Genomic DNA, 13,366 nt, shown 5'->3' on the forward strand with positions numbered 1-13,366 from the left:
ACCGATCAATCAATTTTGAATTAACTTCTAAGTTTTAGGACCTAGTTATATCCAGGACGTTAATTTGAAAACTTAGTCTACATTAATTTTTTATTAATATCTCGTGCTTTTTAAGAAAAACAACGATCAATCAATTTGAATTAACTTCTAAGTTTTAGGACCTGGTTACATCCAAGACGTTAATTTGAAAACTTAGTTCGCGTTAATTCTTGATTAATATCTTGTGCTTTTTAAGAAAAACACCGATCAATCAATTTGAATTAACTGCCAAGTTTTAGGATGACCTGGTTATATCCAGGATACGACTTAGTTCGCGTTAATCCTTTATCAATATCTAGTGCTTTTTAAGAAAAACAATGATCAATCAATATTAACTTCTAAGTCTTTAAGATAACTTGGTTGTATCCATGCACCGTATGCCCCCCAAGTAATTAGGAAAGGGTCTTTCGTTGTTACTTGAGATTACATCCACAAATATACACAATAATGAAAAAAGAATTAATTCTCATTGCTTAATAAACAAAAGATCACTACACCAAACACCCATTACCATAACACATCATTATAATAGAATTTAAAAAGAGTTATTGTAGGAGAAAAAAATTTCAGGCGGTAAGTTAAAATAAAGTACCGCCAAATGACTTAAGTTTTTTCAACCCGTGTACCCATTTCCTCTTCAGTCTTTCCCTTCCTGGTTTCTCGATCCCTTCCTGGTCCCTTCAATCTTCAATCTTTCTTCATCTTTCCCTTCCTGGTCTATCTCTCTCGGTCTTTCTCGTAGACCTCTCTCGGTCTCTCGGTCTTTCCCGTAGCTTGCTCTTGCAGGTCAACCCTCTTCGATTAGTTCTTTTTTGTTTTGTTTTTGTTATTGTAGTGTGGGTTTTGTGTAGATTGTTGCTTTGTTTTATCGAATAGTTGTTTCTAATCTGCATTTATTCTGGCAATGAAGGTCACCGTTAGAGCCTCTTTTTGTCTTTGTACCAAGTTCTCCTTTGCCATGGAGATGAAATGGAAGAAGATGGAAGAAGAAGAAGAATATGAGTAATGGAGCGATGATTCCTGATTCCTGATTTGTGAATTTGTGAATCTCAATCATGACGATTCCTGATTCGGGATTCATGATTGCTAATGGAGCGAGTTGCTTGTCGCTTCCCCCGGACGAAGAGAGTCGGATTATTGCTAAGCTTGCCAACCAATCTGAGAAGAATTTGAAGGAAGGCAATTTGTACTACGTTATTTCAAATAGGTAGATTTCTTTTTTCCACTTTACGTTCTTAATGCTTGGTTTCGAATTTCTGGATGTACTTATGATTGTTTTCTTTAATTAATTGTTCATATGGAAACAAAGTATGCTTATATTGCCCCATTAGATGCTAAACTTATATAATTGATTTTTTTTTAATTAAGTTCAAAACATCTGATGAGTGCACTAGGTTTTGCAAGCCCAATCTTCTAGTTACTCGTTGTTATATTTCTTTCTTTTTGGGCAATAGTTTCAAGATGGGCATGTATTATTTGTGGGCTATTGGATGTTTGGCTAGGTTTTCGAATATTTTGTGGCTCTCAGAGCCTAGTTTAACTAAAAAGCCTGGTATCTTTCTTTGCTTGGTGCAAGTAAAGAATTTCATACAATTTTGCTTTATGTGAAGTGAAGGCAATATATGTTCTGTTCTTATTTATTGGGTTATCTTGGTTTTCGTACATGTGGGTGTATCATCTAGAATAACTCTATGAAATTCTAATTGTTGACTATATTAAAAATTGAGTTTTTTTTTCTTTGGGCCAAATTAACAAGGTAAAAAAGTGAAATTAGCAAAATGAACTCGTTGGTTTTACATTGAGCAACCATAATAGTTGGTCAGTGTAATAGAATATGCTTGCTTAGCCACCACAAAAGTTATTTTTCAAATAATTTTTGAAGAGTCATTTGTAAGAATGACTCTTAAATTTTTTTATCAGTAAACCAAGTTTAAAAAATATTATTTGCATAATAATTTCATAGTTTTTCAGTGTCCATAAATTTATACTAAGCGATCATCATGGTCATTTGAGTAACCATAATTTATGCTGAGCGATCATCATGGTTGCTTAGTGCAAAATGAGTGAGATTAATTTGCTAAGTTCTAACTTTAATTTGGTTATTTTAGCAAATATTTTGCTCCTTGCATGCCGATTATTCTGCTTTTGAACCTCTGGTAAAGCAATAGACAATTCTTGTTTATGTTCTATTAGTAAAAAAAACCAATGGAAGAACTCTGATTAGGAAAATTAATCTGGTATCTTCTCCATGGATTTATCACTTTATTTAAAATAAAGGTAAATGCTTCTTATATAAAATTAAAAGTGTAGAATGCTTAGATGATTGGCAAGTACAGTTACTAGTGCATGTATTGGGCTGGCGTCACTCATTTTTTTAGTAGATCTCATTTGGCCATTAATATTGTTTTTTTTTTTTTTGCACAGATGGTTTTCAAGCTGGCAGAGATATACGAAGCAAGGCGTGGCTGAATCTTTGGTTGATGAGCAGTCTTCTGGATCTCAAAATATGGATGTTATTACTTTAAAGAGTGCAAATAGACCCGGGCAGATTGATAATTCTGATATAGTTCTAAATAACAAAGATAGTGATGGTGATGAACTAGAACTTCGTAGAATGTTGGAGGAAGGACGTGACTATGTTCTAGTTTCCCAACAAGTTTGGGAAAGACTATTGTCTTGGTATATTTATATATTTCTCTTCCTTTTTTTTTGGCCCCTATTTTCTTTATGGTGTGTCTTTTTGTTGTCATATATTATCTTTGTTGTTACATATATATTTAGCTAATCTGTTACTTTATGTTGGTCTAAGGTAGTTTAATCAGGGAGCCCCCTTTTTTGTGATCTTTTTGGGGTTTAGTGTGGGTAGAATGAGGTTGATTTTTAGAGTTGCATCAAGTAGTAATAGGTAATGACTGGTGTGCACCACTTATTTTTATTTTTTGTGCTTTAAATCATCAGGAACAAAGGAGGACCAGCATTACCAAGAAAATTGATATCTCAGGGTACTTTTCACAAGAATTTTCTTGTAGAGGTTTACCCGCTTTGTCTTAAGTTGATTGATTCTGGGGACCAAAACCAATCAGTATTAAGATTAAGCAAAAAGGTAATTTTTTTTAGTGATTTTCACTCAACTATAATCATTAATCACTAGTGCTTCCAGTGATTTTTTTTCATAATGTCCGATCTTTTGCAAGCGCACACATTGCACTTCCTGGTTTCTACCTGTCTATTGTTTTTGCATTTTCCCTGTTTGTTTGATGTCAATGCTATGGCTACAATTTACACTATGTTTGGTAGTGAAGAAAAGAGAGGAAAGAAAGTATATGTGAGAAAAGTGGAAAGAAAATAGTAATACAAGTATATGTTTGGTAGAGCTTCTATTTGGTTTAAAGGTCTCTGAGATTTCCTGCAATGAGAATGTTTTAACATGTTTTATTTTTTCAGGCCTCTACAATGGAGCTTTATGAGAGGGTGTGTAGCCTTCGTGGAGTAGAAAAAGAAAAGGTTCTTTTTATTTTGTTGTTATTGTTGTATGGTTTTGTTTATTTAATTTAAAAGTAATTTTTTTTAACTGTAGTCTTTCTTTAAATGTCAGGTACTTATTTGGGACTATTTCAATAAACGGCGAACTCAAGGCTGAGTAACTCAAACCAAACTTTGGAGGAGGCAAACTTGCAGATGGATCAAGAAGTGAGTAATTGATAACGCTGAAGATTATTTAAATCATTGATTCGAATCATGGCATTTCATTGATTTATTTTTCCCTGCACTTGGTTCCCTCTTTCTGTCATGGAGACTTTTCCTTCTTATTCGTGCACTTTTTTTTGTTCAAACTAATTAAGAAGTTATCACTAAGGTTACCCTAAACTAAAATTTGGTTGTCATTGTTGAGTATTAATGTAATAAGTGCTATGAAAATCTAGCTTTTGTTGTATTATACATGTTAATTTAGTTAGCCATTCACATTCCTCAAGTATGGTGACAGTATCACCAGCTACCCAGCAAAAAGAATTGTCTCTGACTGTATGGTGGGTATGTAGTTTTTAATACGACTAAAGACACCCTCTTGATAAATTCTTTATATGCAGATTCTTCTTGAGGTGCAAGATGTAAATAATGTTTCTCCATTCGGCAAGGATTCTACAGGAAATGAGTTGGCTTTGGTATCTATAGAACCATCCAGGTCTTCAGTTACAATTGCTGGGGGGCCTACAATGTCAAATGGCCATTCAACTGGATATAGCTCTAATTTATATTAGGGAAATGCTGTAAGTTCATCATTCTCAGATATTGATGATGGATATGATGTTTTAACATTCTGTTTTCATGTAGCTTGATATTAGTGCTTCAGCAACAAACAATTTTTATTAGCTTTGATGCTTTAGTTTTTTAAGTTATTAAGCTTATGGATGAGTTTTCTATCTTTTGAGTACGTATATGAGAAATAAAAATTATGTTTTTTGTTTTTTTAATATCCCCCGTGTTTACACCAAGCTCTGTTTAGTCAGCTTTTTTAGTTGTACATTTACTCTCTGATTTCATGTAGTTTGGTACTATTACTTCATGAATAACCAATTTCTAATAGCATCAAAAGTTTGCTGTGAACTAGTAATGATTTCTTTTTATTTTCCCCCCAACATATGACTTAGTTATTAAGAGTTTGGGGTTTGGTATTTGGTGATTCATTAGAAAATTTGGAATATAACTAGGCAGGTAGTTTTTTGGCTGGTTTCAACTTATGGCTACATCTCTTTCTAGATTCATTAATAATTGATTCTTGTAGGATAGACTTATTACGATATTGTTAGTTGATTGTTATAATTTACATGGGTGTTAGTAAGATTTTGTATTTTCTTTTTCTTATCTGTGAATTGTATCCAGATTTATTCATAGGAGGCATGGGGCTGGAGTGATTTGATCTTTTTTGTCTTTTTTAGATAAGTTTTATATATGTGTTTCAATGATTCTATTCTGTTGAGCCAGCAAGAACACTTCTTTTCACTTTCCTTTAGGTGGTTTTTTCTTCTTTTTATCTTTTTCCCTTTTATTCATTTGAGGAAGTTGAAATTTAATGGTGATATATTAGTCTTTAGTTTTTTCAACTGTTTTGGTATTGTAAACTAACATGTTTTATTGTTTGAGGTTTCAAATGCTCTGATTTGAATTTGAACAGAAATTACTATTAAAAGTTATGAAAAATAGGAACTCAAATGGAGGAAAATGATAAGAGCTTGTTTATGAAAAATAGGAAAACACTTCTGCTGTTAATTGTTGTTTTTGCAATGTTGTATTGGATCACAAATTGACGTCGAAGTCATTGAATTGTAAACCGTGAGACTAAGAATAATTGTTGTTTTAATATGTGTTTTGAGTCATCCAATATGTCTAATTTTCTCTGGAGCAGTAGCAATTTCATATTGAATTTTACAATTAGTTAAGAAAGTTGGTTAGTGGTTATGCAAAAGGGTGTATAAATTGACTTTGAAGTCTTAATCTTTGCTCCTATTGTGAATATTTCAACAAGACCAATTGCAACTAAAATTGTGAAAGGCAAAAAAAAAACATAAGTTTATAGCCTCTGCATTTGGTAATGCTTACAGTAGGAAACCTCTGCATTTGCTTTTTAAAGGGACAATCCCGGAGTGTTCCTTAACTAGCTAAGAAGCGCATATTTAGTATACTGTTTTACTTTTATGTTCTACAACAGCTATTAAAGAGCATTTTTTCTGTTAATGAAATGATAGGAGTGCAAGGAGCATACTCTTTAGGTTGGGGATCGAATTGGCAAGGAGCATTGCAAAGGTAATTTGCAAGAGGTACAGAATTTGTTCTTTTAACTCTTATTATTAATATCTTAAAAATGTTAGAGGAGTTTGAATATCTTAAATATTCATCCATAGAGAAATAGGTTCTGAGATTAAAATTGTGTGCTGCGGTGATAACAGAAGGTTGAAAACTTGTGTGTATTAGAGAAGTAGGTTCTGGAAAATTTGTTTGTGTGCTGCGGTGATATAAGGAAGAAAACTTATTGTGTGTTGTTTGAATTTTTTGACTTGGTATTGATAGATGGTTAGGTAAGCTTTTATATGTATAGATTAGATTTTTCATTATATGTATAGATTAAATTTTTCATTTAGTCATATTGTTTTCATTATTTCCATATGTATAGATTAAATTTAATTGCCACAACCCAAGCTAAAATCTTGTCTTTGATCCAAACCCAATTAGTTAGTGGCTACCATTTTAGAATCTGATTTTTAAATTAAAAACAACACTAGAATCTCTTGAACTAGAGACTATTAAGAGAGGTGACACCCTTTTATGCACACTTAACAAAACTAAGTTAAGAAAACAGAAGTAACAAGACCTTTTATTTGGTAACTGATTTCAACAAGCTTCCTTCAAAGTGTTCAATTCTAATGATCTTGCACAAATAGTTCCACTCTTAGAGTCTCAGTATACATAAGAATTTACAAAAAATACTCTCATTGATACAAATAATGTAGGCTTATAATTTCACAAACATACTTAGATATACATCTCTGTGTGTATATATACATCCATGATTTGAATGGGCAACACTTTATGAATTTAATAATTGTTCTACTTTATATCATTGGAATTTGATAACAAATATATATTTTAGAAGAAGTGGGCAATACGAACAACTATCTCTCTCCAGATGTGGTCTAGGCATACCCTTGCGACTCCACACTTCTCCTCACAAAGAGGAGGTCTCGAGTTCGAATCCCCTCTCCCCCCCAATGTAAAAAAAAAAAACTCTCTCCAGATAACCAGTGAAAGAAAAATACAGAGAAATACATAAAATTCAAGCAATGTGATTTAAAAGTGTGAACACAAACTTTAAATTGTAATCACACCTGATGGTCTGTGCTACATCATTATCTGAAATTGTATTGTTGGACTCAAGAGCTTCCTTCAAAGTGTTAGCTTCCCAGAGCCATTTATAACTCAAATCTAATGGTCTTGCTAGTTGTTTGAGAAGAATAGGATTCATAAACAGTCTATGCACAAATCATTCCAGCCTCAGATTCTCAGTATACATAATACAGTCTGTCAAAACAAAGTGAGCAATGAATAAGAATATCAACCATAACAAACCATAGACAGTAAAAAAAACATTATAATTCTGTTAAGAGGTGATAATTATCTGATTGAGATAATATTGCTCAAATTAAAAGACAAACCATACATATACCAAAACCCTTTTCCTTAAAAAAGTAAAATGTCTACATGTGCTGAAGCTTTAATGAAAAAATCACACCTACTTTTGAAAATATAGGCACTCTAAAGTCTAAAGTATTCTGATATATGTAGAAGAAAAGCAACAAAAATATCTTAAGATGTAAAGAAAATCTCAATTAATTAAAGAATATACATTGGTTAATTAAAGTGTGGTGAAGCTGGATCAAAACAAAATACAGAGAATTAAATTTACAAATTATACATACTTGAAGATCAAATACCTCAATTAATCAATCGGAGTAGCTGTTTGGATGGTAAATGCAAGCTCAAAAAATTAATTACATTGGCAATATGTGTCCATGTCTATATATATAAATCCTATAGCTAGCTGTATATTTCTTTTTTGATAATCAATCAAAATTCTTAAGAGTTTTCCTCTCTAAACTCCTACAAAACCAAGTCACAGCCCTGTTCGACAAAAAGGAACGGTAGCATTGCAATTAGCAAACTAACATAGAAACCAAAACAAGATAAATAAAATAACCAGCCATAAGAATGTTCACAGTGTAGGGATTCTGAAAGAAAATAAAACAAAATGCAGTTAAACGAGTTATCTATTGGTTTCACTGGCCAAATTCAAAATGCAGCTAGATGAAACTAATTAGCATATTAAGCTTCAATCTTGCTATTGAAGAGTTATCCCTTCCAATTTGGTGGCTAGACGTTGAACTTATGATCCTATGACCATTAAAATCCAAGAATTTTATAAAAATAAAAAATTGATCATTCTGTTTTACAGCTCAGTAAGTCAGAATATTCTCAGAAACAAACTTAATGAATCAATACACAGAACAAACTAAGAGCACCATAAGGCATTTAAACGAGCTCAAAAGATGGTAAACTTGCTTAAAATTTCTTAGGGGTAATCAGGGAATCCGCATCTTAATAACTTCAGTATATTTTCCCTTCTTATATATATTCCCTTTTATTCTAGGCTGTATTTATCAAGAGAGGCTGCCTTATCAATAATCAAAACATAGCAAATGTAACTCTCTTATTTGGACAGGTTTCAAAGTTAGACTGAAACCAAATAAATTTAGGATGTCTATAACTAAGTTAGAGGTAACAAATAAAACCACTAACTAGATGAATCAATAGCACTAAGAAGAAACAGAAGAAAGGTTAGTCATAATATACCACAGATAGTACCTAGTCTCAATAGCACCATAAACTAGCAACCTGTCTTTCCAGACTTGTACAAGAATCCCAAAACACAACACTCAGCACAAACACTCAACATTTTGCTACTTTTCCCAGATGCCCATCCAAAGAACTAATAAAATAGAGAGGATAACTCCAAAAAAATTATAATTTTAATCTCATATAATGGCATGGAAGCCAGCTACTAATATATTCAAGAAAAATTATTTATTTGCTATAATTTTTCTTGAATATATTACACATTTTTATTTTTATATATAGGACTAAGTTAAATGTACTCGATTAAGATTTATAGAGGAGTTTCAACTCAAAACTAATTCACAATAAACAGAGTAATATATAGTCTAACATTTATTTGATGTAAGACACTTTGTTTATAGTTTTATCTAGCATAAAAAATTGAAAAACAATGTTCAAAAAGCTGAATTTAACTATTATCCTCAAATTATAAGATTATGCAGACTCAACATGAAGAGAATAACACTACACATTGGGAGCATCACTCAGATTGAGTATGGTTCAGCCATCATTCATCAATTGACTTTTCTCTAATAAGAATCTGAATAACAGCTTTATTGAAACATAAATCTCAACAGCATAATGATACCGCAATATCTAACAAGTATAGATGCATAAATAATCAAATATAAAAACATAATTTTAGAGACCCAATGCTGTTAAAAATCAAAAAGAACAATCCAATAAAGATTTGAGAAAACACATGAACATCCTGAGTTAAGTGGAACGTACAGAGCTCTGTACACAGAAGCACTGACACCCTCTCCAACTTCTTCATATAATTTATAATCATTTGCATCAAGCGAGAATCTTTTCTCTGAAATATAATCCATGCTTTATTCTATATAACACTGTTAAGAACCACTTTGCTCCTATATTTCCCAGAGAACATGCTTTATAAATCTTAGTTTTCTTTTCTTCCAATAAAACTTATCTTGGTTTTATATTTAGGTTGGTGGAAAAGTGACACCAAGCGAAGGACAGTCTCGCAATGTGCCGTAGTCAAACAATATTCAGTCCCCTGAGGTAAATTATAAAAGTTGTTATTGTTTTAAATTTTCATTTTAGAAGAACAATTACAGAAACTAATATATTGTCTTTAAAATAAATTTGGTAGAGTATTGCACTAGAAAAAAGACATAACTTTACAGAAGGGAAGAATGCTTGCTACTTGCTTGACTGGGCAGATGCAATTGTTGCTGAAGGTCGTTGGGATTCTAGTGATCCAAAGATAACTGTACATGGAAAGCCTCTTGGACCAGACTTTATGCGAGTATGGGTTGATGTTGCTATTGTACCAGAATCTTACTTATTTCGTCCTAATCATGCGATGCTTACAATACAAGATGCAGTTGGTTCCACAGTTGCATGGCCTTCTAAAAAAGTTATTCCAAGAGGTACATTTTCATACTCAAAAAATAACTAATGTCTTATAATTTAGTGTTTGGTTTCTTTGTTTGCTTTGGTGTAGTTGTGAGTCCATTATTTTGTATGTGGTGTCCTTTCTTGGATATAATTTCCATAGCATTTTTCTTGAAGTAATTTGTGATGCTAGATAATAACAATAAAATATTTCTTTGTTTATTTTGCAGATATGACAAGCGAAGTATAAAAGGATACTTAAGACTCCTTGAAAGTAGTAACTTTGTTTATTTCTTTGTGTTGAAAGTAGTAACTCTTAGACTCCTTGAATACTTAAAGAATATTTTGTTGTTGATGACAGTGTTGAATGTTTTAAACTAAATTGTGGATTGTTAATTCAATGTAGAATGTTCTTACTTTTTGTTATTTGAAAATCAAGTTCATTTGATGATGCTAGTATATATTAGAAAGCTAATTTTAATTATATAAAAAATATATATATATAATAGAATAAATTAGTGTTATATAAATAAAATATATAATGAGAATTTAAATATATCTAAATATAACAATAATACGAAAATTGAGTTATAATATATATTACAATAACACTTTTTATGCAAAGAATTATGTTATGCAACCTTCATTATATAACACAAATAATGTGTTATACTAAAGTGTAGTATAACACAAAAAAAGTGTTATACTAAAGTGTAGTATAACACAAAAAAAAGTGTTATACTAAAGTGTAGTATAACACAAAAAAAGTGTTATATAATCAACTATAAATAACATAATTCAACACTTATCTATATATTAAAATAACACAGAAATTGTGTTATCGTTGACAGTACAATAACACATCTGTATAACACTGATAAAGTGTTATGTAAAGTACCTTGACCTACGATAACATAGTCGGTCTTAACACATTAGAAAGTGTTGTCGTAGGTTTTGATAACACATTTTTGGTGTTATTAAAATAATTTTTTCTTGTAGTGGATGGCCTTTCTGATTAAGCCTTACAAGGGTATCACTGATAATATTTCTTCAGATGGATTGCGTTCCAAGTTCGTGGGACTGCTTCTCCATTAAGCCGAGCTAACTTGTATGTTCCTTCCTTTATGACCTCGATTATTTGATATGGCCTTTCCCAGTTCGGTCCCAATACTCCATCTTTGGGATCTTTACTGGCTAAGAAGATTCTCCTGAGGACCAGGTCGCCAATGCTAAAGGCATGTTTTCTGACCTTTGAATTGAAATAACGAGTGATCTTTTGGTGATAATGCGCAAGCTGGAGCTATGAATCTTCTCGTCTTTCATCAATCAGGTCGAGGGACGCGCAGAGCAGTTCGTGATTGCGGTTCTGGTCATACGCCTGGACTCTATTCGAGGCTACCTTTACCTCGACAGGAAGGACCGCCTCACTCCCGAAAGCTAGGGAGAAAGGAGTATGACCTGTCGGAGTTCGATGCGAGGTCCGGTATGCCCACAGTACTTGGGGGAGCTGTTCTAGCCAGACCCCCTTGGCTTCGTCCAGTCTCTTCTTAAGGCTCGCCTTTAGCGTCTTATTGACGGCCTCGACCTGCCCATTTGCTTGGGGATAGGCCACGGAGGAGAAGCTCTTTACAATTCCGTGCCTCTCACAAAATTCAGTGAAGAGGTCTCTGTCGAACTGCGTTCCATTGTCGGATATGACCTTTTTTGGCAGCCCGAACCGACAGATAATGCTTTTGGCCACGAAGTCGAGGACTCTCTTTGAAGTGATTGTTGCCAAGGGTTCTGTCTCTGCCCACTTGGTGAAGTAGTCGATAGCCACCACTGCGTAACGGAATCCTCCCTTTCCTGTAGGTAGGGGGCCAACCAAGTCGATTCCCCAGACCGCGAATGGCCACCGGGACGAGATCATCTTCAGCTCGACTGGGGGTGCTCGGGCAACTGTGGCAAATCGCTGGGACTTGTCACATTTCTTGATGTATGAGATCGAGTCCTTCGACAGAGTGGGCCAGTAATATCCTTGCCTCAAGACCTTCAGGGTCAAGCTTTACCCCCCAGTGTGATCTCCGCAAAAACCCTCATGCACTTCTTGTAAAATGGTCTTTGCTTCGCCTGGCAGAACACATCGTAGGAGGGGTAGAGAGTGCCCACGTCGGTATAGTATCCCATCTACCACTCTATACCTTTTCATTCGGTGAGATACTCGAAGATGGGGGTCATCCAGGTCGATCTGGCGTCGATCATCTCGACCTCCGCCGCGACTTCTATGCTTAGTTTCTCCAAGAACTCTACCGGTACCAACCCCAAAGTCTCCGTCTTCCCAGAGGTAGCGAGCTTTGCGAGAGCGTCTGAGTTGGCATTCTGCTCCCGAGGTATCTGCTCGATTGAGCCCCGTTCAAATGCAGACAGCTCGACTTTTACCTTGGCCAGGTAAGCAGCCATCCTGGTTCCCCGTGCTTGGTATTCGCCTAGCACTTGGTTTACCACCAGCTGGGAATCGCTGAAACACTGAACGGAGCTGGCCTTTAGCTCCTGGGCCACCCTTAGCCTGGCCAGTAAAGCTTCGTATTCAACCTCGTTGTTGGATGCTTTGAACCTGAATCTCAACGCCGAGTGGAATCTATGTCCTTCTGGGGATATCAAAATGATTCCAGCCCCGGAGCCATTCTCGTTAGATGAGCCATCTACGAAGACCTTCCATAACGCCTGGACCGAGGTGACCTGGGGTGAATCTTCCACAGGATCTTCTCGGAATCCTGTGCATTTTGCCACAAAATCAGCCAGGGCCTGGCTTTTTATTGCAGTTCGCGGATTGTACAAAATCTCGAACTGGCTGAGCTCAATAGCCCACTTCAACAGACGTCCCGATGCTTCAGGTTTTTGCAAAACTTACCTTAAAGGTTGATCGGTTATGACATGTATTGAGTGGGACTGGAAATACGGCCTGAGCTTTCAGGAGGCCGTGATAAGACAGAATGCCATCTTCTCCATCAACGGGTATCGGGACTCAACCCCGAAAAGCCTCTTGCTGATGTAATAGACTGGCTTTTGAATCTAGTCTTCTTCTCGGACCAACACGGCACTAGCTGCATCTTCTGTGACAGCTAGGTAAAGGAAAAGAGGCTCTGTTGCCATTGGTTTGGACAATACGGGCGACTCGGCTAGATATGCATTCAGGTCAAGGAAGGCACGTTTGCACTCCTCTGTCCATTCGAACTTCTTATTCCCCCGGAGCAGGTTGTAGAATGGCAGGCACTTGTCGGTGGATTTAGAAATAAACCGATTGAGGGCCGCCACCCTTCCTGTTAGGCCTTGAACGTCCTTTCGCAACTGAGGTGAGGGTAGCTCGAGCAACGACCTGATCTTATTGGGGTTCACCTCGATTCCTCTGGTGTTGACAATGAAACCCAGGAATTTTCCAGATGCGACCCCGAAAGTGCACTTCTGTGGGTTAAGCCTCATGACGTATTCTCTCAGTATCTTGAAGCATTCTCCCAGGTCGGAAACATGGTTATCGGCAACC

At 35.0% G+C, this 13,366-nt stretch overlaps 1 protein-coding gene across 1 annotated transcript; it reads left to right on the forward strand.

Moving 5' to 3' along the window:
- Window positions 1-890: 890 nt before the first annotated feature.
- On the forward strand, window positions 891-4,376 carry LOC133779245 (ubiquitin carboxyl-terminal hydrolase 10-like). Its single transcript, XM_062219231.1, has 6 exons — window positions 891-1,246; window positions 2,464-2,718; window positions 2,998-3,142; window positions 3,484-3,543; window positions 4,128-4,202; window positions 4,299-4,376. Exons 1-6 carry the CDS (start codon window positions 1,095-1,097, stop codon window positions 4,374-4,376), a joined length of 765 nt encoding a protein of 254 aa, XP_062075215.1. The 5' UTR covers window positions 891-1,094.
- The last annotated feature ends 8,990 nt before the right edge of the window (window positions 4,377-13,366 follow it).

The sequence above is a fragment of the Humulus lupulus genome, chromosome 5 (genome assembly GCF_963169125.1).
Source record: "Humulus lupulus chromosome 5, drHumLupu1.1, whole genome shotgun sequence".
NCBI classification, from domain to species: domain Eukaryota; kingdom Viridiplantae; phylum Streptophyta; class Magnoliopsida; order Rosales; family Cannabaceae; genus Humulus; species Humulus lupulus.

Excerpts from the sequence above, each read along its gene's own strand:
- LOC133779245 (XM_062219231.1), top strand. The coding sequence starts at position 1,095 with ATGACGATTCCTGATTCGGGATTCATGATTGCTAATGGAGCGAGTTGC. Across the intron at positions 1,247-2,463 it reads TACTACGTTATTTCAAATAG|ATGGTTTTCAAGCTGGCAGA; the intron begins GTAGATTTCTTT and ends TTTTTTGCACAG. Across the intron at positions 3,544-4,127 it reads GTGGAGTAGAAAAAGAAAAG|ATTCTTCTTGAGGTGCAAGA; the intron begins GTTCTTTTTATT and ends CTTTATATGCAG.